The sequence below is a fragment of the Nothobranchius furzeri genome, chromosome 6, assembly GCF_043380555.1.
Source record: "Nothobranchius furzeri strain GRZ-AD chromosome 6, NfurGRZ-RIMD1, whole genome shotgun sequence".
Lineage (NCBI taxonomy): Eukaryota > Metazoa > Chordata > Actinopteri > Cyprinodontiformes > Nothobranchiidae > Nothobranchius > Nothobranchius furzeri.
Genome location: NC_091746.1, coordinates 54,156,073 through 54,182,683, shown reverse-complemented (window position 1 = coordinate 54,182,683; position 26,611 = coordinate 54,156,073). Strand labels below are relative to the sequence as shown.

At 42.6% G+C, this 26,611-nt stretch overlaps 1 protein-coding gene across 3 annotated transcripts in view; it reads left to right on the top strand.

Annotated features, from left to right (window-relative positions):
* Positions 1-23,216, top strand: part of LOC107374167 (mediator complex subunit 13L) — a 142,793-nt gene extending 119,577 nt beyond the window's left edge. Inside the window, exons 6-31 of one of the 3 annotated variants that reach the window (XM_070552323.1) lie at positions 543-752; positions 3,827-3,991; positions 8,298-8,451; positions 9,514-9,618; positions 10,127-10,786; positions 12,119-12,332; positions 12,727-12,805; positions 12,895-13,013; positions 13,202-13,277; positions 13,915-14,132; positions 14,228-14,406; positions 14,513-15,441; positions 15,595-15,774; positions 15,872-16,101; positions 16,192-16,390; positions 16,479-16,743; positions 16,824-17,073; positions 17,157-17,345; positions 17,426-17,649; positions 17,746-17,888; positions 18,751-18,909; positions 19,074-19,238; positions 20,013-20,176; positions 22,418-22,582; positions 22,664-22,773; positions 22,862-23,216. In XM_070552323.1, coding sequence (XP_070408424.1) covers positions 543-752; positions 3,827-3,991; positions 8,298-8,451; positions 9,514-9,618; positions 10,127-10,786; positions 12,119-12,332; positions 12,727-12,805; positions 12,895-13,013; positions 13,202-13,277; positions 13,915-14,132; positions 14,228-14,406; positions 14,513-15,441; positions 15,595-15,774; positions 15,872-16,101; positions 16,192-16,390; positions 16,479-16,743; positions 16,824-17,073; positions 17,157-17,345; positions 17,426-17,649; positions 17,746-17,888; positions 18,751-18,909; positions 19,074-19,238; positions 20,013-20,176; positions 22,418-22,582; positions 22,664-22,773; positions 22,862-22,994 — 5,684 coding nt within the window. In that variant the 3' untranslated portion in view covers positions 22,995-23,216. Of the gene's footprint in view, positions 1-542; positions 753-3,826; positions 3,992-8,294; positions 8,452-9,513; positions 9,619-10,126; positions 10,787-12,118; positions 12,333-12,726; positions 12,806-12,894; positions 13,014-13,201; positions 13,278-13,914; positions 14,133-14,227; positions 14,407-14,512; positions 15,442-15,594; positions 15,775-15,871; positions 16,102-16,191; positions 16,391-16,478; positions 16,744-16,823; positions 17,074-17,156; positions 17,346-17,425; positions 17,650-17,745; positions 17,889-18,750; positions 18,910-19,073; positions 19,239-20,012; positions 20,177-22,417; positions 22,583-22,663; positions 22,774-22,861 lie in introns of all 3 variants that reach the window. The other 2 variants (XM_070552324.1, XM_070552322.1) reach the window with 2 other exon arrangements.
* The last annotated feature ends 3,395 nt before the right edge of the window (positions 23,217-26,611 follow it).

Genomic DNA, 26,611 nt, shown 5'->3' with positions numbered 1-26,611 from the left:
AACAACATATCTCCTGTTTGACATGCAGTGAATTCTGGGATAGTCTTTTACCTATGAGGACACACCAGACTTATCCTTGAAATTTAGGGAAAATGAGGATGCATTTTGAATATCCTTTGATTTTGGACAGACTTGTCTCTTCACTGTGACGTAATCGGTCTTAAATTAGAAGAATGTAGTCCCTGGATTTGGACACAGTAGTTTCTTGAAGCTAGGAAATCTTCAAGTCAGCTGCATTGGCAACTGGCTAATCCCTTGAGGCTCTACATTTTAGTAGTCTCCCTGCTAAGTCTCATGACTAGACAATGTTTAGATCTTTTCTTCTGTAGTTTTCTGTAGACTTGGACACATTTAAACAAGCACAATTGCACAAAAGCTGCTATATTCTGTATAAGATGCTAAAATTTTGCAATTCAAATAATGTACTTTCTGTCAAAATATCCATGGACTACTGCTTCAAAGCATGCTCATGTTGTTTTTCTTTTCTAGTCTTAAATCATCTTCCCAGTTTTCAAACTGATTACTTGTATTTGTCTGTGCAGTGGTACTGAGTCCATACGGTCTGAGCGGTACCCTAACGGGTCAGACCTACAAGATGAGTGACCCGGCAGCACGAAAGCTGATGGAGGAGTGGAGCTACTTCTATCCCATGGTGCTTCAGCAGAAGGAGGGTGGTGGTGAGAAAGAACAGAGAGAAGAAGCATGCCAGGCCTATGATCGCAGCTCTCATGTGGCAGTGGACGTCATTGTTGGTAAGGTTAAAATAAATTATGCTTATTTTGGGGGAAAACAAGAAAAATGGTGGGGAAAAGCATTTCAATTGGAGTTAGTCTGCAATTAAATCAATGTTCTGCATGTAAGCTCTAAGCAGCAAGTGCAGATCCTTCAGCAAATGAATAATCACATGCAGCCCCAGTGTTGCAGCTTTACTAAAGCAAATGGTGAGGCACTAACGTCTCATTGATTACCTCCATTTTTCTGTGTATCACCAGGTGGTTTGAGTTCGGATGCCAGAGAATTTGGTGCTTTAAATGTAAAAATCTGCAAAAGGTGAAAATGTAGTGACAGGAAGATAGGAGAAGGGTAAGGGTAAGACCAAAATGAGTGGTGGAGGAGCTGAGGCGTGAACCGCAGGGAGTTTCTCCAACAGGCTAATCAGTCTGATCCCACAGTGCCGACTTGACCTGATTACAATTAAAACTCCTTTGGATACCGATGACTTTTACAGCTAAAGAAAAAAAACTGAATTGAGACAGAGAAAAAGAGCAAAGCTGGATGTTTATATATTATGCTGAAAGAGAAAGCGTGTTCTCAGATTTCAGTTAAAGCAACACTAAAGTTTCCCTGCTTCTCCCTCCTACTGGTTCAAAGTGGAATTACAACTGTTGTAAACATCCTGCTGCAGCTGCAGCTTGGGACGGTGGCACAGGAGTTAAGTGCTCGCCCCGTAATCGGAAGGTTGTAGGTTTGAGCCCCGCTCAGTATGTCACTGTTGTTGTGTCCTTGGGCAAGACACTTAACCCACGTTGCCTGCTGGTGGTGGTCGGAGGGACCGGTGGCGCGTGTGCTCGGCAGCCTCGCCTCTGTCAGTGCGCCCCAGGGCAGCTGTGGCTACATCGTAGCTCATCCCCACCAGTGTGTGAATGTGTGTGTGAATGGGTGAATGACTGATTGTGTTGTAAAGCACCTTGGGGGGTTCCAGGACTTTAGAAGGTGCTATATCAAATACAGGCCTTTTACCATTTACCATTTTGCTGTAGCTAGCACTAACAACAAGATAACACAAACACGAGCCAATTAATACTTAATAAGCCACAAAAAAACTGTTGGACCAAACTATTATTACTTATAAGTCCAGTAGCAACAAAGCCAGGTCATCATCTGTGCGGGATTTAATCACCTCCTTTAGCTCTCTTACCCATACTGATGTTCACTCTGGTTTTACCTCTTTGCTTCACCTCCAAAGACATTACTCTCTTACTTCCTGGCTTCACCATGGCGCAATCATTGACAAACTAAAACATCTTAACTGCTAGCCTTTTTATCAGCTAACAGAAGAGTAAGCAGCAGGCAGCCGTAAGGCAAGAAGCTAGAGCTCTCTACCTGGTGAACGTACCTGGGCTAGAGAGAAGAAGAAAAAAAGAAAACATTGTAATATTGCACCTTGCAAGATAAAAATCACAAGAACAAAAAAAAAAAAAAAAAAAAAAAGTGGAACAGCCTCCACCTGTTCCTACAGCTACCCACTATTTTGTGTCTAAAGCTTGATTTGAAATATATACTGATGAAAAATTATGAAAATTTTAATTAGACCACTGAATAATGTGAAGTTGGTAACATTTCTACCTCAAGAATCACTGAAACCACCAAAACAGCCTAAAATGTTAAAAAACACTTTAGTGTTGCTTACAAGCAGAAATCTGGACTTTATTTCTCAGAAGACACCATCTAGAGGTGGAAAAATGTATTGCACCTCAAGCGTCCTTACCTCCATGATTGTGACTCCAAGCAACGTCTTGTTCGTGACTGTGAACTCTAGTTCGGCAACAGAGCTGAAACACATTATTTTGCAATTATTAAGCCTGGGGCACACCGGAGACAGACGTGCCACCCCCGTCCATTACCAATAGAAGTTATTATGGTAGTTAGTGAGAGTGGATACACAGGGAGCGCTGCGCCGCGCTGAGGAGCTGAAGATAGATGCCGGTTCAATTTCAAGCGCTGTTTGCAACATTGTGGAGTACTTTACAGCAGATGTCTCAACGTGGAATGGCTTTACAGCACAAACCCAACCGTAGTTTTGATAACTGTAAAGTACTATTGATCGTAACATATTCTAATAAATACCGTACTTACCCATTTTTTATTAATTTGAGTCTCTCAAAACATGACGGCAAGTCTGATCACGTAAAAACAAAAGAGTCACTTTCCGTTTCCTGTTCTCAAGTCCTGCGTGATATTGTGACTATCGCGCAACTTTCCAAAAAGAGCTCAGCTGTACGGCACGTCCTGTGTGATCACTTGACTTCTCAAGACTGCGGCGTGTCTGTCCCCCAGGCGCGTTGCAAGCTTTTCAAAAGTGTGGGGGATGTTGTCTGTGGATGTCATCAGCTGTAAAATGAAACTCAACCTCAATCCAGTAACAGGTCCGCGCATAATGTGAATTCAGTCTTACCTTTGTTGATTCATGGTCATAATTCATGTTATAGTAAAAATAATCCCTTTGTGTAATCCATCTTCACAGCATCACACAAAGCTTATTTGTGGCTGTTTTAGCTTGCATCCATCCGACGCCAAATCCCAAAAGACTAGCCGAAAAAAATCAAAAGCAAGCGATTCTATTGGCTCAGAGGTTTCCTAACTAACCTGAATGGCTTCAATAATCCAACGGCGGGGCCCGGAGAAACTCTTCTGAATAAACTGTAGTTCCAGCCCAGTCCACCAGCGCACAGGTGTACTCGGGTAGAGGCGGGGCGGTTTCGACAAACTTTTTTGTCACTGAGTGTTAACAAAGCTGGCTTTAAAGTTGGACAATAACAACTATTCCGTAGAAGGAGCGTTCAGTTATTCCTTTTGCAAAACGGCTGGAAAAGTGTGTGTGTTGAAACCCCCACATCCCCCACGGGTGCGACGCCCATGCTGTCCCCGGTGTGCCCCAGGCTTTATTCTCATTTTATTTAGTTATTTATTTATTTTAATATTTTTTTTATTAAAGACTTGTCCATGAGAAATATCATCAACTCTGCATCGGTCTAGGTACTTCTGCAAATCAGCTACCCACTATTTTGTGTCTAAACAGTAAATTCTTCTTTTTCCTGTCTTATAGGTGGAGTAAGGATGACCTACCCAGCTGCTTTTGTGCTGATTGCTCAGGGGGACCTACCAGTGGAACAGCCTCCACCTGTTCCTACAGCTCCGGGCCTCAACAAGGAGCTGAACAACTGCAGCGTGCCGCTGACGCCGCCAACATCACCAGAACAGACCTGCTCTGGTAACCGATACTCACACTGGAACATTCCTGCAGAACATTAGAGAACAACAGTGAAACGTATCAGCAGATTGGTGTTCACAGAAAATTAAATTCTACAAATGAAACGGATCTAAAAAGTTTGAGTTTACATGCAAAGTTTCAAATCAACCATATCAGTTGTTGAATATATTAGCAATTATTCCAGTGTTGTTGAATCTAAATGAACAGAAATCAATTATGAAGCTTTACCTGCAAATTTACACATATAATTTTATTATATGAGAAATTATAGAAGTGAGAGCTTATTATTGCATCTAAAACTTAGTTTCACTTGCATTTGTTTTGAGAAAAAGAAATTTTAAGTTATAAGCACAATAACATAAAAGTTTTATTCAAGATTTTAGGATGAATTTATTAAACTTTACTATCCCCAGAAAACTGATTGCAAAAAATTGAAAAAGCTCACTTTTCAAATGTCGATTTCACCTGTTAACGAACAAATTCTGTCTAAACCAACATGTCTCTATACAGATTAAAAAAATACATCTGGATGATTCCAAAGACTTGGGAGATTATTAAAGGTGTGATATGTAGAAAAGAAGTACAAATGACATCTTGTGGTAAAATTTGGTTACTGCAACTACTTCAAACAACTGGAACTTTTTGCCAGCTGTCGTGAAATTACAATTGTCGGTGCTGCAGTATTGGCTTGCAGGAGGCACGACACCCCCACACTCACTGATGCTAAACAGTAGTTACATCCCTCCTTCCTTTGCTTTGAAAGGAGAAAAACTGACAATCCCCGCAGCCAGCTGCATATGAAATATGTTTCAGTATAACCATCCTTTCAAAATGACTGAAATATTCGACTCTTTTGGGATTTTCTCACTGTAGAATTCTCACAATATTCTTACACACTGTTTTTGGAACCGTTTCATTCATATTGATACAACTCAGGTTTACATTTGGTCTAAAACTAACTGCATTACAACAGAGAACAGTCTAACATGGTGGTGGTAGTGCAATGGTCTGGGGCATAGACACAAATACGTAGATGCCCCATAGGGAGCTGGAGAGCGTCTGGGTCTTTCACTCTCCAAACCCAACTGGATCCCACACAGGGGGAGCAACTATGACAATTTTTTGTACAGTACAGTTGCAACAGCCAGCACATTACTGAAAACAGATCATGTGGTCTTACCACAGACTTTTCTATCATACCTGTTTTGTTAAAAATGATAATAAAATGTGGTTTTTAGTCGTGTAAACATATTCTTCAGTAGACATAACTGAAGAATGTGGCTTTAGCACACAGAAAGGGGCGACGTTGGGTCAGTTGTCAGACTCATACCATATTTGTAACATGCAACACTTAAGTTCCGGAACTGAAGGGGGCGCTATAATTAATATAACCTAAAGATTGAGAAGGATGGAGAGGTTCATTGAACAGTTTTAGTAAAGGTTCCATATCATGAAAAATCTACTTTTAGGAATTCTTTAGCATTTGATATTGTCATTCCTCATAAGAAAAAAACCCACCCTTTTTGGGTGGCATTCATGCATTTTCCTGTCTCAACCATCGGTCTCAACTGAAACTTTGTCAACGTAATGCTTTTTCCTGCAAATGGGTGAAAGTAGCACACTACCAGCCATTTCTCCTCCCCCCGAAGCTAGTCTGGTCTCGGTTCTGAACCCTGGGTATTCTGACTAATTACTTCAGAAATTAACTCTACTGGAAGGTCGCCGTAAAAAACAATACATCCCGTCTACAAAGATGCACGTGATGTCAAGGGATATGTGTACTAGGCACCATTTACATTGTATTAGATTCAATGCTGCAGTGGTTACAGCTTCAGACTAGAGTATAGTTTAGCGCAGGCTTGCCTCTTGGTCGCGGCATTAATCTTTTTTTTTTTCATTTTAGCAACACTTGCCAGTATTATGTTTTCAACTGTTTATCGGTAAATTGTTTAAAATTTAAGGACTAATCTGTTTTTTCCCTTACTTTCTTTGTTTATTTAGCCAGTGTGAATCCATGTGTGAGCAGAGTCTCAACTAAAATGCTGCTTGGAAACGACTAAATTCAAAGATCTTTAGAGACATAAAATATTTTGCAGAAAATAATTAAAAAAACTAAAATATAAATAACTGAAATCTGTTTCAGCTGGCTAAATAAATGACTGCCGACCCCATCTAGTGTCGGACCAGCATCAGCAGAGGACGAAATGAAATAAAAGTCAAACAATAACGCCGCTGGTCTACCATAGATAATACTAGGGCTTCACAATATTAGGAAAACCTGCGATATGCGATAACAGTGATTAATAATGCGATGACAATATTACTTGCGATAAATAAAAACTTAACTTAGAAACAAAAATAATCAAAATTAAGGAAATCAAAAAAATGACAAAAAAAATCATGAAAATGAGAAAAGCAAAAGATGTGAAGAAAGGCAAAAAGAAAATGAACAAGAAAAGGCCATCAGTGGATCCCAAGAAAAGCAGAGTCAGCAGAAAGAGCAGAACTAAGCTAACTCAGGTGTTTGCTAACCATCAAAATTAAGTCCTGTCTGCCTCAGGGGCGGGCGTCTGACCTATGAGAATCCACCTAATTGGCCAAAGAAGGATGAATAGCTCAATTTGATTAGTTAAAAAAACTTAATGCTTCCGTTTGGTTGACAAAATGCATTATGTGTAGCAAACATTTGAGCTGTCCATTCATCACAACATTTATCTGTTCTTTGCAATATGCATTTTGCGCATGCTGATATCGTGATAACGATATAATTGCGATTTATTGTGCAGCCCTAGATAACACAAAATAAAGCTTGAAGCGGCCATGGGCAGAGAATTGCTGAAAGGAACCTTTTCATTTTGGGATATAAATTCAGACCTTGTCATGTAGTAAATTATATTTATCTTGCTTAATTTGAACATTGAACAGAGTATTAACAATTGTAAACCAGTAACAGCCGTAGTTCATATGGTTTCTGACAACTGAACCCGACAGCACCCCCTTCAGTTCCAGAACGTAAGTGTTGCATTTTCCAAACATGGTATGGGTCTGACTACTGGCCCGACACCGCCCTTTTTTGTGTGCTGCAGCCACGTGTACTTGCATACATGCACTAGGGGAGATTTGATACTCATCCAAGATGGCGGCTTGCTACTATGCAAACTCCAATAGGCAGCCCCAGTCTGCGCCGTGACTACGTATATGATGTCTTTGGTCTAGAGCTGCTTTGCTGCTTCAGGACCTACACAGCTGTCTAATTGTCTTCATCAGAAACGTATGACCTTTGACCCTAAAGAGGCTGGTTAGAATCCTTTTTATCCCAAGCATCATCTGAAAACGACATTTTGTGTCAAAGGACAAAGAGTTAAGCTACTAGGTTGTAGATATAAATCCGTTTCCTGGCTGAATTTGCACGAGTAACAAGTGTGTTGTGTGCACAGTAGCTCTTTTTGTCACTAACTGGCTCGTCTGTATGAAGCCTGAGGATATGAACAATGTGTGAATGACCGAATGCCATCCTTTTAACAGACCGAGGCAGTCGCTAATGTTACGTTTTTCATGTGTGAGAAAGAGCTCATGTCAGAATTCAGTCAGAAAGTGTTACTAAGCACCAGTGGTGAAATTCACACGTGGCACTGACTCATTCAAATGCTGTCAGATTAACCAAAAGGAGTGCAAGTGTGAAAACAGACATGTTTCACTGTCGATTGAAATCACAGCAGTATTTGTGAGTGTGATATAATCAGTATATGTGGATGTCAGAGATGTGTGCCTCTGCAAAAGGCTTCTTCCATTGTTGAGGCTGTCCATTACCCCCCAACACACACACACACACACACACACACACACACACACACACACACACACACACACACACTTTTTTATGTCTCTGCTTGTGGTGTGATTCTCTTGACCCAGACATGTAGTCTGGTACCTGTTCAGGTGGATGATGGTGTATGGCATATTTCATCTCATGTGCAGGAGGCACGTTTAACAGAATAAAATAAAATTTCAGTTTATGCAACATAAGCAGAGATTATAGCAGCAGAACACAAACATTTATATTTTAGAGGAAGAATCAGGGCACATGTGAAGTTTTAATCCAGTTGTTTTGCACTTTTACATCAGTAGACACCCAACCTGACTCACTTTTAGTGTTTAGCGTGAATTGGGCGGTGGCCTGGAATGGTTTGAAAAATCCCGGCCTGAATTAATGTCCCAGTCCGCCCCTGCATCTAGCTGTTTTGTTTTTAGGTCTGTGCTTAGTCAAGTATTTTGACATGTCTTCTGTTTTCTACCTTTTCAGCAGACAGCGGCTTTGTGACCTCAACCTCTCATGTCCCTACGCCAGACAGCAGCATGGGGATCACAAGCATCAGTCCAAAGCATTCTGGGAAGAAACTGACCCACCAGATGGTCCATCAGGCCTGGAAGGAGTGCTATCTAAACCATTCTCAGCTCATGTATGTTATTATTTATGAGTGATCTGTACTTTAACAGGTGCAAACATTAGTCAGCTCGTGCGTCCTAGCAGAAGGTAGGTGTCAGCAGGGGTGTCTTGTATCTAGAAACATTGGGGGTTGAGCCCACACCCTCAAACAGCAAATGGGGGGCACCTACTTAGTAAAAATTGGGTTTTTATTAAATCATTCTTGTTCACTGTGGCACCTTGTTTAAAGCTAAATACTGCCATACATATTTCAAAATATGTTTATTTTCAAACTTCCATGTGATAATGTAAACAATATCTCTAAAATCAGTATTAATTGTGTTTAACTGTTTAATAGTTAAAAGCTGTTGTGTCTTGTTGGCCTAGCTTAGTAACACCGCTGGGATTTGATTTGGGCTATTTTAATCCTTTTACCTGGAAGATATTGAAGAAAATCACTTAAATTTTTATGAAAATCTTAAAATATCAGATTGTATGAAATGTGTTAAAAACGACTGTGTCTCATTGTTCTAGTTTACTAGCACTATTTGGTAATTGATTTTGAGTCATTTAATCAATTAAGCTGGAAGCTTTTTTTAACTATTTCAAAATTTGTTGATGGTCCCTAAGTGAACTACTGCTTTCATGAGCAAGTCCTCAGAACACAGCTGACCGCCGTCTCTGGCGCAGCATAAAAACGTGATGAACCATGGAGTGAGTGTCTGACAGATATCCCACATCCAACTAGCGTCATCGCGGTTGAATAGTTCCTGTTCCTGTGAAAAACGGAAGTTCATTTTCATTTGTATTTGAAACCAAAATGCTCAAAATAATATCAGAGACATCGGGCTGTCAGTCAGTGAAACACGGAGGGTTCATCCTCCTCTGTACAACTGTGTCCTAAACACATTTTCCAAGAGAATGATCAAGTATATCCTAGACCTAGTGCACTGCATCACGTTGTGTTGTATCAAGTATCATGCATTATGTAATGCTTTGTATCATATCGTGTCATGTCTAGCACGTTGTACAAATACCGCTCATTTCCTTCTGTTTTTTTTTTTTTTTGTTTTGTTTTGTTTTTTGCTCCCTGCAGACCAAACCAGACAACTGAAGGGACGCAGAAAAAGGAAGTGCCAAATGGCGTTGCCACGTGGAACTTTAATGATCTGGGAGATCGAGCACCCTGCAGCTGCCCCAGGTATCACACGCCCTGCAGCTGAGCTGTTCACCTCTATGCATGCAGACGCCACACAGAGATGGCATTATGTCTTGTACTTTCATATGAATTAAAACAGTTTACAGATTTCTAACCTTTGTTTTGAAGCGGTGATGATGATTCAAAACCAAATACAAGACATATTCACCACAATGTCTAAAACAAGCACGAAAATCTGCCAGAAATTAAAAGGAAGCAAAGCAGAAAAATACGGAGGAGTAAATGCCTCAAATAGAAACAAGGAAGTGGTTCCTGGAGACAAAATCCAGGTTGGAAACTCTGACAGGAAAGAAAATTAAATGCTAACACGCCTGTCAAAATAAAACAAACGAAGAAGTGAACTCAGAGTAAACACTTATCATTTGTAACTTCATTCAGATTTGCTCCTAAATGTATTTAATGAACTCACTCCTGATTCTAATTTTCCAGAAATATTATATCAGGGAGAAGGTTTATTTAGTTGCTTCTATTCTAATTTGCTGTGTTGTAGGTTAAAGCAGCAGAAGCCCAACATGTTTACCGCGTCCACTGCCAACCCTCAGACTTGTGCCAGCTCTGTGCTGTCTTCTGGCCCCTCATTACACCCCACCTCCTCCCTGCCCAAACATAAGACAAGTGACAAGGCAGAAAAGGCTGACAAACAGACCAAGAGGCCGGCTGTGATTCCCTTCCATCACCGTCTACCGGTCATGCCAGAGACCCCCTTGGAACAGGACCCTCCCGGTGGGCCTCATCTCAGCAGTCTTGCAGCACTCGAGTCACCGGTGGAGCCGTTGGCATCTCTGCCAAGCTGCAAGTACTCTAAGCCCCTCTCCAATGGCAGAAAACCCCCCGAGTCTCTTCTCCATTCACCCATGTCTCCACTTCCACCCACTCTCAGCCCACATCCTCGGATACAGGACCCAGAGGTTCTGGATGGCCCTGTGGACATGCCCATGTGTCCAGATGGGGCTTCGGGGTTAGGGGTGATTACCAGTGAGACTGCCATGTACACTACAATGCTGAGGCAGAGGGAGAATGGGGTTGGCTGGTGGAGAGGCTTCAGGACTCCCAGGACAACAAAGATTGACTTCAGACCTCCTGAACTCCCGACAGATAAACTGGAGGAAATGAGAACAGAGACAACTGCTGAGGGAGGTTCCTTCAAGAGGTAGGAAAACAACGCTAAATGTTTGGGGTGATGGCAGCTCAAGGGCTAGGAGTTCCCCCTGTAACCTTACCTCGACTTAACACTGGAGGCATCAGCGGTGCGGGATGTCGTTGCTTCAAATAGAATACATTATAGTCTATGGGCTGATCCAAATCGGCCGCGGCGCAGAAACTCTCAGAAACAACACGCCACACCGCTAAAGATAGGACTGGGTTCTAGTTTTGCAGCGAGCCGCTTCTGGGACGCATCAATTTCTGCAGTTAACATAGGATTAGACAGTAAATCACACGTGATTTCAGTGTAAAACATCAGGTCATTTTCAAAATAAAAGACTTTTGCAATTTTTTATTGCAATTATTTCATATCTATATAAATTATGTCAATACATGTGACCAAACTGCTTATTTACTCCCGGCATCTTTAGAGAAGTGCAACAGTGTTTTTGTGGCTCTAATCCTGGCAGTGGAGAGGAACATTATATATGACATCGAACAGTGATGTCATACGGGATTTCTTTCTTCTTTCTGGTTTAATGGCAGATGGCATAAATAAACCGTGCTCTTTGAAGTCTCAAGGGATTTAGTGATCTCGCGAGTCTAGCGAAGAGAATAATGGAGAAGCTGCTCCGGGGCTGAGATTGGCGCGAAGCGTGAGCGTAAACCGTTCTGCTGCTGTTCTGCGCCACCGATGCTTTCAGTGTGTGTAGTTGGGGTTAGGGTTGCCAGTTCAAACACAGGCTATATCCACTCATATAGGAAACCTTTAACTAACTGGCATAATGAACTGAACTCATTTGGAATGTTTACTTTGTGAAGTGTCGTGAGACAGCGCTTGTCATGATTTGGCGCAATATAAATAACTGAACTCAAGTGAATTCAGTCTAAATCAGTCGTGCCCTTGGGCAAGACACTTCACCCTTCTTGCTTGCCGGTGGGGCCGGTGACACCTATATACGGCGGCCTCACCTCTGTCAGTGATCCCCAGGGCAGCTGTGGCTACAGTGTCCATCACCACCAGTGTGTGTGTGTGTGTGTGTGTGTGTGTGTGTGTGTGTGTGTGTGTGTGTGTGTGTGTGTGTGTGTGTGTGTGTGTGTGTGTGTGTGTGTGTGTGTGTGTGTGAATGCAAAGCACTTTGGAGTCCTCTGGCTCAGAAAGGCGCTTTTGGTTAGAGAAAGTCTGGGTTGTGCTGGGCAACGCTGTCTGGACCCGAACCCTAAAATATGACCAGCAAATTCAGAGATTTTGTAGTCAGATGATGGAGAAGGAGGATGGATGCAGGAAGAAAGTGAAAATCCTTCCGTTCTGCTTCATCTGTGTCTTTGTCTCCTCCAGACTGTACACTCAAACTCACAAGAGATTTAAAATCTCTGAAGAGAGGGTGAAGGAACACATCCACACACTGGGATTGTTCGAGCAGCCGGTTGTAGAGGCGCTACGAGAACGCGGCGAGGATCCTTACGACTTCAAGGAGGGAGACATCGAGTACCCTTTTCCATCTTCCAAGAGAGGAAAGGGTTCAAACAGAGAGCCCAGTAAGAAGGCCAAGGTAGGACAACAAACCTCATTCTAATCAGCAACGACTAAAGATTCAAGTAAAGCTACTGTTGTGAGACAAACCAGCCACAAGTAATGTTTTGTGTTCATAAGACGCATCACTTAGCCTAGAAAACACACACTTGTGTCGTGGCAACGGTTTATCTCTGCTGCCCCATTGTGGCCTGTTTGACACTGCACTTTTAGAAATGCACACTTTTATTCACACCATCACTCAAACACAGGAAACCTAAGTAAATGAAGATTAGGGTTAGGGTTAGCACTTTGCTGCACTTTGTGGCTAATGGTATTAACTACAAGGATGGCTCTTTATACTTTTAAGTTAGTAGGAAACGGATTGAATTTTTATTGAAAAAGTTAACATTTTCTTCTAATTCATCCTTCAGGGAGAGGAAATCACCAGCAATGGTGCGGTGCCTGATGGAAACGATGCTATGTCTATTTTTAACTCGGCTCCAAAATCAGGTTAAGACCTAATCCCCACATCCCATAGGTGCTCAGAAGTCCAGCAGCCTTTGAGTAACCTTGTGTTGGATCTTCCGTGTGTGTTTTAGATGATTTGTGTCAGGACGACGCTGCTGCTAAAACCAACCCTTCTCTGACCAGAAAGGAAGATCTGGAGGTCAACATCTCTGATCTAGACAACATGTTTGATGTAGATGAGGACTTGGGGGTAAACATCACTCTTTATGTCTGACATTCTTGTTTGTTGAGTTATTTTCTAGCAATATGAGATTTAGTCCTTACCATTTTACTGCTGCTGATGTTAATTAGCCATGCATCTTTATTAAAGTTCAACATGTTGAAATGTATTAAGAAAAATTAGTCAAACATTTGAAGACTGTCTATCCTGACCCGCAGCCCACAAAGCTACTAGTATCAACGGAGGATCGTCTTCTTGGGAAAGATGCGAGAGCTAGTGTACCTTATCCATCAAGTGAGTCCATATTTATATTTATTCCTTAAAGGTCAAGTTCACTGAGAAACCTTTTTTACTTACTTACTTTTATGTGATCGGTCACTGTAAGTTTAAAATGCCAGCTGAATGTGAAACTGGTCTTCCACCCCTGTTCCCTGCATTAGCCGCTGATGGAGAATAGTTTGGGAAAAACTTGTCAATTACACATCACTTTGTAAAATTAGCATTCATGGACTCACCCATCTTGGCTTGTGACAGGGCTGTTGTTGATTTAGCATCCAGGAGAGAGCAGAGCATGTCTCAGCTAGTAGAAGCTAACTGTTAGCATTAGCAACTCCACAACTTGGCAGAACTCCTTCTGGCTTGAGTAATTCATGGAGATAAAACATCAGCGGTGCAAACAGAGTCGGCGGTAGAGTCTTGTTGCTGTTAGCCAATCAGAGGCAAGATTTCAGACTATCAGGGATGTAGACTCAAAATCCTGCTTTCTGCTACTCACCTAGCATGTGGCTCACTTCTACTTCCTGAAACAAGAGCGCCAGAGCTTGTGAACTTGATCTTTAACTCCTGATTGCATGACACTTTAATTTAAACACTTTTCGAAGTTGTTTTTAGATCAAATTTCAATCCATTCTTTACGTTTGGCTCCTTTTAGCAGTAGCAGATCTCCAGCGGATGTTCCCCACCCCTCCTTCTCTAGAGCAGCACCCAGCTTCCTCTCCCATCACCCCATATCGTGACACCCCAAGTCAAGAGCCCCCTCCACCCAGCATAGTGGCTGACCACCTACCCTCACTGGCCTCTGCTCATCTCGCTGACAACAGTATGGAGACAGAGGAGAGTGCAGCTAGTCCCAGACAGGATGACATCAAGGTAGCTGATTTCTTGTTGACCTAAGACAACCATGAGAGATGTTGGGGGGATGGGGGGGAACGAGCAAACAAACATGCTTCTTCTTCTCTGTCCAGCCACAGATAGGCTCCTCCATGTTTGCTCCACTGCCGTGTCTTCCCAGCCAGAATCTACCGCCACTCAAAATTCCAGATCAATGTTTCTATCGTCCATCTTGGGCTCTCCTGCCCAAAATGGAGCATTTCACCACCATAATGCATCCCCAGAACACTGCTTTCACCAAGGATGGATACGCGTAAGATCATATTTCTTTTTGTTAGGATAAAGTGTCAGTATGAGGAGGAGTGGGGTTGTGGTTAGTGTTTACCTTATGTTTTGTTTCCTCCTGACACGTTGTCCAGGAACGTTCCCAGTGTCAGCACCCTCACAGACCAGGAGTATGGTCAGATGAGTGCCACCACTGCTTCTGTGAGCACCACGACGGGCATCCTACCATCTCCTGCTACTCCACGTTTCTCTGTGCCCACTCCACGGACTCCACGCACGCCCAGAGGGATCAATACCGCAGGTTCAGGACAGGGTTCAGTGAAGCAGGATGGTACTGAGCTCAGCTCACCAGTCTCCACCCCATCTACCAGCCTGCCTCTGAGCTCTGTGGATCCCTTGACTCGGCCAGGGCCGTCTCTGCCTGAGGCCCACAGCCTGTACGTTATCCTTCTGCTCTCAGACTCCGTCCTTAGCGTCTTTAAGGATCGCAACTTTGACAGCTGCTGCATCTGTGCATGCAACCTGAATGTCAAAGGAGCCGATGTAGGGGTGTACATCCCAGATTCCACTTGTGAAGACCAGTACCGCTGCATGTGTGGCTTCAGTGCCATTGTGAACAGGCGGCTGGCTCAAGGCACAGGTCTCTTCCTGGAAGACGAGCTGGATATATTTGGTCGAACTTCTGAAGTCGGTAGAGCAGCTGAGCGAAGACTTGCTCTTTGCCACCGTGACCCAACCATGGTGGTGTCCAGGACCAAGCAGCTGCAGGATGCAGGCCCAGCCTCCCCGCCGGTCATGATTGTTTTGCAGGAACAATGCTCCCAGCCTATCTCCTCCCTAGCGTCACTCCATCTTCCCCTGAATGCTTCCAGTAATGGCCGCAAGGGGGCACTCCTTCAAAGCTGGATGTCTGAGAAGCAGTGGGCAGATGGGAGCGATGCTTGCGTGGACTGTTTCAATGCTTTGGATCAGGGGCTGCAGTATGTGGACAACCCCACTGGAGGGAAAGTGGATCTGGCTGTTGTCAGAAGTAGTGCTCTTCATTCCTGGCCTCACACTAATGGTAAGGAGTGGAATCCCGGTACTTGGGATGAAATTTGTTACAAACATACATCATCGCATGTGTTTATAAACGGTTTAAAAATCCTACAACTTTCTAACATTTTTCCATCTCTTATACTTGTGCGTCTGTTTGTGCCTCTGGCTGCTTCAAAAGTGGTGGACATGAGCAGGTTGTCGTCCCAGGATATGGTCCGCATGCTGCTGTCTTTGCAGCCTTTCCTGCAGGATGCCATCCAGAAAAAGAGGACAGGACGAACCTGGGACAACATCCAGCACGTCCAGGGTCCACTCACTTGGCAGCAGTTTCACAAGATGGCTGGACGAGGCTCTTACGGTGAGCTCACACACACCTTTCTGCACAGAATTTGGTAGAAAGCATTTGTAATACTATAGGTGTGCTGACTAATAACCACTACCTGATTGTGTCAAAGGTTCTGAGGAGTCGCCAGAGCCCCTGCCTATTCCGACAGTATTACTTGGCTATGACAGAGAGCGGGACTTCTTGGCATTGTCCCCACTAGCGTTGCCTTTCTGGGAGAAACTGCTGCTGGAACCTTATGGAGGCCAGCGAGATGCAGCCTATTTAGTGGTGTGTCCCAATAGCCCCACCCTACTCTCTGCAGCTCGGTCCTTCTTCCTGGAGCTCAGTACAGTTTATGAGGTCAGATCAGAACCATCAAACAACTCTAAAACTGTAGACAGATTTAGGAAAAATACTGTTTTTCTAACGAGGGTGTGATTCCATCTCCAGACGTGTCGTCTTGGAAAGCACCGTCCGCTGTCCAAGGTGTCCCGAGATGGATTAGTGCATGTTGGGGAGGACGTGGAGCCAGAAAAGCTGGAGGAGCTGAATGTGGATCAGTGGATGAGTGGACCGTGGGTTGGACAGCAGCACACCGACAACCTCGGCAAACTTAAACTCTATGCTTATGCCTTTAAACAGCAGTTAGGTGAGAATGACCCAGCGGGCATTGAAATCTCATTTGGGTTTGATCTAATTGATGTTTTAATGCAAATTTTTTGTTGTTGTTCTTTCAGGTCCTCAGTTGTCCACTCTGAGTCTGGACGGCAGTCTTTTGTTGCCTCCTAAAGCCCAGCCTCCCTTAACCACGCCCCCATCGGGGCAGCCCCCAGCTGTAGAAGGAGAACAAACATCAGGTGCGACAAATACAGGAAATGATTTAACCCCGAGTGGAGCTGCCTCAGGCCAGGTGGGGGAGGCAACCCAAGGGGGGTCCAGCGACTCGAAAGGTCTCCCTAGTTCCACACCCCCACCCAGTGCACCAGCAGAAAACACTGACGTGTAAGAACGAATATCCCAATCATCACCACTCTGTTTTGACATCCGCAAACTAGCATGCTTTCTGTTTCGCTGCCCTTCAGCTCCTCGGAGCAGTCTAGAATTGGCGTTCCTACCTTGGCCGACTCGGCGGATGGACTTGCGAACCCACCAGCAATTGTAATTTACATCGTAGATGCTTTCGTCACCCCGTCTAAAATGAGAAATGAAGGAGAGGTGGAGGAGGGAGAAGAGGTTGAGTCGGGCAGCGTTTGGCTTCTTGGGCTTCTTCGCTGCTACACTGAGATGTTGCAGCATTTGCCGGAGAAATTGAGGCCTGCACTGGTGCTGCAGGTGGGATGATGCTTCGGTTTACATTTCACCAGCAAGGTTAAGCAAGCTGCTGTCACAGTTTTGGTTCGCCCCGTGTGTTTTAGGTGGTACCGTGCCAGTATCTGCTCCAGCCAGCCAGTGGAGAAAACCACTTGTATCTGCAGCATCTGCGCTCCCTGGCTTTCTCGTGTTATTCCCAGTGCAGACGGCTGCTACCCCAGAAAACACATATCAAGTCCCTCACCGGGTTTGGGCCAGTATCTACTGTCAGTTCTGCACTAAAGAGTCCAGAGGTAAGCATGGAACAATCCAGGGCACTGGAAACAACTTATTCAAGTCTCATAGTTTTTTTTTTGTCCTTGTCCTCACTCAGTACCCCAGCCCACTGCAGCTGTACTCTCCGCCATTTATCCTCGGCCCGACTCGCTCCAAGCAGCCAGAGCCGGGGGAGATTTGGGCTGAACTCCCACCCAAATACAACGTGCTCTTTGTGGGATACTGCCTGTCACATGACCAGCGCTGGATCCTGGTGTCTTGCACTGACCAGCAGGGGGAGCTCTTGGAAACCTGCATTATCAACATTGATGTACCCAACAGGTTAGCGATGTTTGTTAGAGGCTTTCAGAGTCAAACCTGGAGCTGGGAAAGAAACAAGCACAGATACCATCATGTTATTGTTCATTTTCATTTCAGAGCAAGGCGCCCCAAAGTATCCGCCAGGAAAATGGGACTACAGAAAATGTGGGAGTGGTGTATTGGCATCATTCAGATGACATCACTGCCGTGGAGGATTGTCATTGGTCGGTTAGGCAGACTGGGCCACGGGGAGCTGAAAGGTGAGTAAAGCGATGGCGATTTAGAAGCAGCGTTGACGCTTCTCATTTTCTTTTCCTTTCATTCTGCTTCATCAGCAACCTTTCGGATTTTACAAATGCTGTTTGTTTTGTTTTGCTGATGTCATTTCCTACTGAGTTACAACCAATCAGCACGAGTTAAAAACAAGCCCCACTCAGCGACACTACTGGGCCATTCCGGGTACCTACAGGCGCTCCCAGAACTGACCCAGAAAGCGGTCCTTTGAGGTTGGCCTGGTGAAGGGAAAACACTCACATGCCACAACGGTCCAGTAAAAATACCCAGAAGTCAGTGGAAGAGGGCCTAGTGTCTGAAGAAACCATGCCTTGTGTGGTTCTGTAGACAATGTTTGATGCTAGGTTTAGCTTTGAGGGAGTAATGTGCTCATTAGCAGTAAGATAACATTTATTTTTCTATTTTGAAATAAAGGCAAAAGGACTGTACCAAGTGCATTTACACTATAAATGTGTTTTAGTGCCTATGACTTGGTGAAACTCAAATATATATTTTTTAAGGATCAAGTCAAAAGACCCAGAAGAAAGTCAGTAGATGTGACCTCTCATGTTCACTCAGTTTATGGCTGGAAGCTGGGAGGACAGACATGTGTGTATTTTAGTTTATTAGTCAGTGGTGATGTGACTTTAGCATGAGATGGGTATTAAGGTATGTGACCATCCAGAACAAACAGTCCTTGGCTAGAACAAATGTCTCATGCTTTAGATTTCATTAGTTTTCAGTGACAACCCTGCACATAAGGCTAATTTTCTCCCACTTTGAAACTCTTCAGTCTGCACTGCTCTGCCCTCACCCACACACACACTTCTTGTCATCTTTCCAAACTAGACTGGAGCTCTCTCCTCGGGGAGCACTCCCTCCATTCAATTGGACGTCAGCTGAGGGAGGCTTGTCGTATGTGTGGGTTCTCAGCTGCCGACTCTCCCTCCATCCTCAGTGCCTGCCTCGTAGCCATGGAGCCTCAAGGCTCCTTAGTGGTCATGCCAGGTAAGTCACAAGTCTGATTTACCAATGATTATGACCAAAATGCATGCTCAATGAGATGCATAACACACAAAATCAAAAAAATTAATAAAAAACACAATATAATTTTAAATATATAAATGTGCAACACTCACAATAAATAACTTTTCCTGTGCTTCTGCTTCCAGATGCAGTAACCATGGGCTCTGTGTTTGGACGCAGCACTGCTCTGAACCTGCAGACGTCGCAGCTGAACACACCTCAGGATGCTTCTTGCACACACATCCTGGTCTTTCCGACGTCTGCCACAACCCAGTTGGCACCAAGCTCCTATCCCACAGAGGACAACAATGGTAACACCGTAGGAGATTATTTAACTTGACGTTGGACAAACTCAGTTCCTGTGCAAACTTAAAGAATTTGTGTTAACAAGCAAGTTAATTGAGAAAACTTTTTATACTTCTTTTTCAAATATCATTGGCCACTCTTGAGTTTTACATGCAGGCTGAATGTTGACATAGTCTTAGCCGTTGATAGAAAATAGACGTGAAAATGCTCAGATTAGAAAAGCCAGACATTTGCACGTAGCACTGTAAACTTAGCATTCATGGGCTCGCCCATTTTGGCTTGCGATGGGGGTGGCTTTTGTCGATTTAGTGTCCAGGAGAGAGCGGAGCACGTTAACACTAGTAGCTAACTGTTAGCATTAGTAACTTCACCAGACAGCAGAGCTCCTTTAGGCTTATGTTATTTGTGGAGATAAAGCATCAACATTGCAAAGCAAACAGAGTAAGTGGTATAGTCACGTTGCTGTTATCTAATCAGACTCCAAATCCTACCGTCTGCTTTTCCCCTCTCCTCCGGCTAACTTTTACTTCCTGAAACATGAGCGCCAGAGCTTTTTGTCCCCCACAGAGATTGTTTCCCAAGGCATTCATTTGCACTAAAGACCACTGCAAATGCAAAATGAGTGAACTTGGTCTTTTAAAAAAATCCTCCTTCAAATGTTAACTGTTTTCTAAAGATACATTATTGTTTATCAATAACTTTAATCTGTGAATGTTGTTGATGAACTTATACCAGTTGTGTACCACACTGCTGACTCTACAAACAATTTCTGTCCCCAGATGACATGTTTGATCTCCCGTTTCCTGACGAACTGGAGAATGACATCGGCCATGACATGATGTTGATCACAGGAAACCTTCACCCCTCCCCCAACACTTCTCCTGTGCCCTCACCCGGGTCACCGTCTGGAATGGGAATGGGGTCACATTTCCACCACGCCAGGGTGAGTCAGATTTTAAAAGGAAATCATTCAAAAGTGAATGGAAAAGAGAAGCCAGTGATGTTAGCACCCTTATTTTGAATAAATGCAATATATCTAGTAAAATTATTGTAAAATATTGTAAAATTATCAAGAACCTTTACTAATAAGACTCATAAGCTTATTAACCTTTCTCTCACTGTACTCTTCTTGTAAAATCTGCGTTGAGATACTTTCCACAAAGTTCACCCATCGTTCATTTAATGGCACATTATATCCAAAATGACTGATTCAAGAATTAATGTTGTTATAAATGTACACAGTTTACAACCATCCAGCTACTTGATAACATGTGAGGAGATTTAAACTCTAGACTCAAAAGCGATGCAAAACATCCTAAATTATTAGAGCGATTTAGAACAAAATAAAAATAAACATTATTTCTCCTCAAAATCTGAAAATAAGATCAAACCATTTTACAGGATTTGTTCACGTAAAAAAGGAAAGTTTGGGATGTTTAATTTTTGGAATGATTTTCCACTCTAGGCTTCAGACTTGATACTGCAGAGCGAGAACGGGAGTTTTACTTGCACCAAGTGTAATAAAAGCAGAGCAGTTTGTCTCAGAGGCAGAAGAGGGAGGAGAGGCGTCGACAGCTTTTGGTGCACAACATTCAGAGCTGTTCAGGGAACCTGCAGCGACTTGTAAATCATTAACCTGCAGGGACAAAATGCACAGTAGTGTGTTGTTCTTTTGCAATAGATAAATAATTAATTAAAATGAACCCATAAAACTCTAAGAAATGTGCTGGTTAGGGCTGTTTTGCCTCATCTCTAAAACGTGTCTATTAAACTACAGTTAGTAGTTAAATTAGAAGGCCAGAAAAAACAATCTGGTCTTTTATTTCTCCTCAGTTTAGAATTTCATCTGAAAATCATGCAAAATAAAAGTAGTTAAAATTAGGAACAGGGCTGAACTCTTGTAGGATAAGATAGAACTGAGATTTTTCTGGCAGAAATTGCAATTTCAGTTCAATTCACTTTTATTTATTTATTTATTTTTCAAATCAAAATTTAGCTCCATATTCACACAAGTATTACCTTTACAGACATGACAGGAAATGACATCATGGCATAGAAACATTAAAAGCTATCACTCTAATAATGCAAGGATGAAACCTAAAGGTATATTTATTAAGGAGAAACATGCAGAGTTTAATCCTGCATTGTTTTGCTAAAGGTTAATGCCTGGACATCTTTTGGGGCCGTCTGCATGTTTTTTTTTTCCCTCACAAAAAGGCCGCTGCAACACCAACCCATGCCTACTTGGATTTACCGTAGCTTAGCAACAGTGTGTGCCAGAAACATTCATATGTTTTTTAAAAGAAGAGAAGTTGCACCGCTAACCAGGGGAAAACCACAGAGGTCTAAAATAGTTAGCACAACAGACCCTGGGTCAGTCTAGAGCACCACAGAACCACAGGTTGGACCATCTCATAATTGCATTGTCAAAAATCTAACTTTCAGCCAGAAAGCGATAGATCTTTTACCCCTAATTAGAAATCTCCGATACCATCAGCAGATCGTTATAATTGGCCGATATTTTAAAGGTAATATCGGTATTTATCCAAATTGGTCTTTACTCTTTTAATGACATTACTTTTACATACCGTGCACATGTTATACATCAAACTCTTCAGCTACGTCTCTTCAAAACCTCAAATGTGACAGATTAGTATTTTTGTTTGTTTGGCATGACTGGCCCAACTTAATTTTAAGTAGTTGTCATATTTTCAAAGATAATGTTTAAAGTGTATTTATGCGTGATAATAGGACATCTGTTAGCTTCTCAAAATGATTGTTTTTCTTTGTTTATGTGGGGGCTCATGCATGCATTGATATTGGTTTATATGGTGTCAGAAATGATGAGTTATACTGGATAGCAACAAATAAGCTGGTATTGAGCAGCCCAGTTGAAATAAGCAACACGTTTCACAGTCTGACAAAAGAAACATAGAAATGAAACAACTTCTTTTTTACTAAACTAACCCTAGGCTAGGATCTGCTGCTGCAGGTATGAAACTAAGACACCTCAGAGTACGATGTGACAAAAGCATCTTATGGCAGCAGCTTTCGTGCTTCTGCACTTCCTTATAAATATAAACTTTATGTACGTTTTGCAGGTGTCAGTGTAAAAGCATGAATAAGTTGTGGAGGCCATAAGAATGAGGTTAATAACCGCTTGATGACCTTGTTTGCTGTGTAGAGTCAGGGAGAGCGCTTGCTCTCCAGGGACAACCCCCCTGAGGAGCTGAAACAGCAGCCACTGGCTCTGGGCTACTACGTCTCCACCGCACAAGCCAACAGACTTCCTCACTGGTTCTGGGCCTCCTGCCCACAAGCTGAGAACCAGTGCCCACTCTTCCTCAAGGTACTGTGAAGCGAGTGTGACTGACGACTGGGACAGAAACACAAAGCTTCAGGATTTAACTCCCATGTTTCTTCTCCTCAGGCGTCTCTCCACCATCACATCTCCATCACACAGTCGGATGAGATCACATCTGACAAGACTAAAAGGACCCCTCATCCCTTAGACTCTAAAACCACCTCTGATGTGTTACGGTGAGCGCACCCGAAAACCGGCACCTTTAGAAACCCAAGATTTTGGTCCATTCTGTAGATAATACTGACTTTGTCTTTCCATGTGCAGGTTTGTACTGGAGCAGTATAACGCCCTCTCCTGGCTGACGTGTACACCTGCCACACAGGATCGCCAGTCCTGCCTGCCTGTTCACCTGGCGGTTCTGATCCAGATGTACAACGCCATCCTGAACACACTTTAGCTCCACGAACACACACGTGTTGTTGTTCCTCGTTTTGACCACCAGAGAGCACCAGAGGTCTTCTGATGAACTTCATGGCCAAGAACTGGGCAAATCAAACTCATAAAGGATCAAAATTGTGGCGCTGGACCTCTGTTGCTCTGTGACGACCCCGTTTGATGTAAAACTGCCTTTCATTGTGCATGTGACAAGAAATCAGAAGGATTCAGCAATGGCGCAATCTCCCAGTGGAAGAATCTGAGGAGGATAACACAAACAGACGTTTTATTGGATTCTTCTGCTACAAGGAGAGGCGTCTAACCAGCAAATCGGCATGACAACACAAATACACAGCTTTATTACATCAAAGACGTTTCTATGGCTCTGTGTAGAACTGCACTAGCGAGTTCTCTGCACTCGCAGCTGGATGATGAACCCTTGGTTTTTTTTCTTAAAGTTGGAGCATTTGGTTTTGGCACTTGTCTCCTCACCTTCCAAAGTGTTTCACATATAAACACAATGGAAATTTGACCAGGAAAGATGTCTTATTTATAATGTAAGGCATACATTCATAAAGAATTGAGACTTATTTTTAATATTTAAAATCATTACAAAAAAAAAGGCTTTTTTCCCCAGCTGCCTGTTAATCGTTCTGGGATCTAAAATAAAATTTGTCAATTTAATGCAATTGTAAAAATGCCATATTTATACAGATTATATCATGTCTTAGAATTTGATATATATATATATGAATATAAATATATATATATATAAATATATATAGATAGATAGATATAAATGTATATACATAAATATGTATTACCTCTTCCAAACAGGCACTTATTGATGATGATTTTTGGGGGGGGGGGGGGGGGGGGGGGCACAGCCGACTCAAAGTAGGATGTTTTTTTTTCTATACATGCAGACATTTTTACTTTTTTATTTAAAAGTTTAAGTTTAATTTAACTTGATGCAGGAGATATGGTATACTGTACATTTATGAAGTATTCGTTTTCTGCCCAAACGAACGTGAATTAAACTAAAAAATATGGCATTTCAATGTTTAAAATTATGCTTTCGTTTATTGGATTCCATAAATGATGTCAAGCAAAGCATCAGAAAGAGCCTGTTTTTATGTTTGTTTTGTTACAGCCTCCCTAAGTCGGCGCTTTGTTAGCATGTCTGTATATACACTTTGGAGGTGTATTTCATTATTATTTTTATTATTTGGAGGGTGTTTATCTGAGCTGTATATTTCATGCTGATTGGGTTATTTTAAAACATTTGTTTTATTGTTGATTATTTCTTTTTATTTTAATACCCAGCATACAATCCAACACTCATTTCATTTCAGCCAAGAAGTTCAATTGCCAAGTACGTGTACAGAAATGTACAGACAAGAGCAAAAATTTGTTACGTCTGTTATCACTTTGAATATAAAACAGATCACTTTTGCTAAAAGTGATCTGTTACTTTTACACTCTTTTTTTAGTAAATTATTAAAATTCTTGAGAATGAAGCTGTGGTTGGTTTTTGATTTTATTGCAGGAGATTGTTTGATCTTCGTGATTTGGCTGTTCGGGATCGTGGACGAGCACCTGGATGTCAACCCACGAATTGATTTGGGAAAAATAATAAAAAATAATAGAAACCAGACGACGCATCTCCGAATACTTCTGTTATTCTAAAGTGAAGCCATAATTTCCCATTAGCAGAAACTTTGGAGCCTGAGACTGTTCACTCAGGATGTAGGTCTGAAAGTCCCGCCCACTCAAATCATTTGGAAGTTATTAAAAATAATACAGGTATTAGGGAATTATTATTTCAACAATAATCAGTGGGTTCAACACAAGAAGAAATCATGTTTAGATTTTAGTCAGGAAAATGTCCCATTCATGTTAATGAAAGAGGCAGGACTTAAAGAGACTGTGTAGTTTTTAATGTTAATCTCTGGAAATATCCATCAAAATGTTGAAAATCAATGAAATGATGCCCAGTTGTTGAAAAATGTTGGCGGCTTCGCACCATATAACCAACCATACAAAGTGGGTCTAAAATAAATGGAAGTGGGTGACTCTAAGTGTCTGAGCGACGCCGTTTTGGACGCCATGTTTCCTTCTACGGGACCCCATGAGAATTTGTAACAAGCAGTTAAAAACTTCCACCATTCATAAATGTTCTTTTACACATTTACCTCCTCTCTCGTTGCCAGTAATGAAAGGGAGTCTGACGTTCTTGTCATTTTCCTGGAGGTTGTGCTCCCAAGAATTTTTGACCCTAATGGCCCTCCGTTGGTAAGGTCATAAGTTGAACACAAACATACCGCTTGCTTGCAATTATTTAGGTCTGTACTGCTCCTTATTGCCAGGGAAAATACATGTCGCTTTAAAGGGGGACATGTTATGCAAAACTCATGTTTTGCATCTTTTGTGCTGTCGTGTGGATCTCTACCGCCTCTATAAACATGAATGAACTCATCCGTTTGTTTTCTGTCAGTGTTGGGTTTTAGAAATTATGTGTAAAAAAAAAGCCATAAAAAAAATCCCAGATTTTGATGTCACAAATGGGAAAATCACCTCTCCAGGCTCAAGGAGCAGCAGCTCTGCTCCGAGCCCCTCCCAGATAACAAAGCTTTTCAGTTTATAGAATCCTGAATGGCGGAGGGGTGGGCGTGGCCAACACCGCCTTGTTTTCGGATGCCTGGTTCACATCAGATGTGGAGGAGCGATGGTGCGCCGTAAAGCACCGTGGAACAAAGAGCGCTTCTATTCAGCGCCCTTGTTAACCTGTGGTCTTGATCACATCAGCTGCGAAGCGTGGCGAAGGCTTGCGCTGTGCATCGGTTGTTTCGGTGTGTGCTCAAATTTTTTCATGAGCCGCATCAATTCTGTCAAACCAAAACAGAAGAGACCGGCCGGCAAATGTAACAAAATAAAGACATTTTTCCAAATAAAACACTGCATTTGATAAATGTGATCATTTTTCTGTATCTAAACAGACTAGAGAGATGAAAATGAACAAAGACACAAGCACACACCCACACACCCACACACACATGCACGCACGCACGCACGCAAGCACACACACACACACACACACACACACACACACACACACACTCCTGCGGAGAAACAGTGTTTCCGTATATTTAAATGCAGTTTTTACAGCAAAAGATGGATTTAATAAATGTAAATTCAAACAAATATGTTTATTTCAAAGGTAAATATGCAATAGCATTGTACACTACCACAAACACTAGGTTATTTACTTAAATGGCTTGTAACCAGCTCATTGTGGAAGGTACTGAAAATGCCAAGAATAAAGATGCGGTTGTTCAGGAACTAGCAGTATACTACATCAGAGGACAACAGGATTTGGAGCCTTGTTTCCTGATTTTTGGACATCATCTCTCTCTGTCTCTTAACCTTCTCAGGGGCCTAGTGGTAGAGAGTCCTCCCTGGGACTAGGAGATCAGGGTTCAAATCCTGGTCAGGTCATACCAAAGACCTTAAAAATGGGACTCGATGCCTCCCTGCTTGACACTCAGCTTTAAGGGGATGAACTTTTGGGGTTAAACCACCAAACAGTTCCTGAGCCCTCTACGGGGATGGGTCTAATGCGGAGATTAATTTAACCAG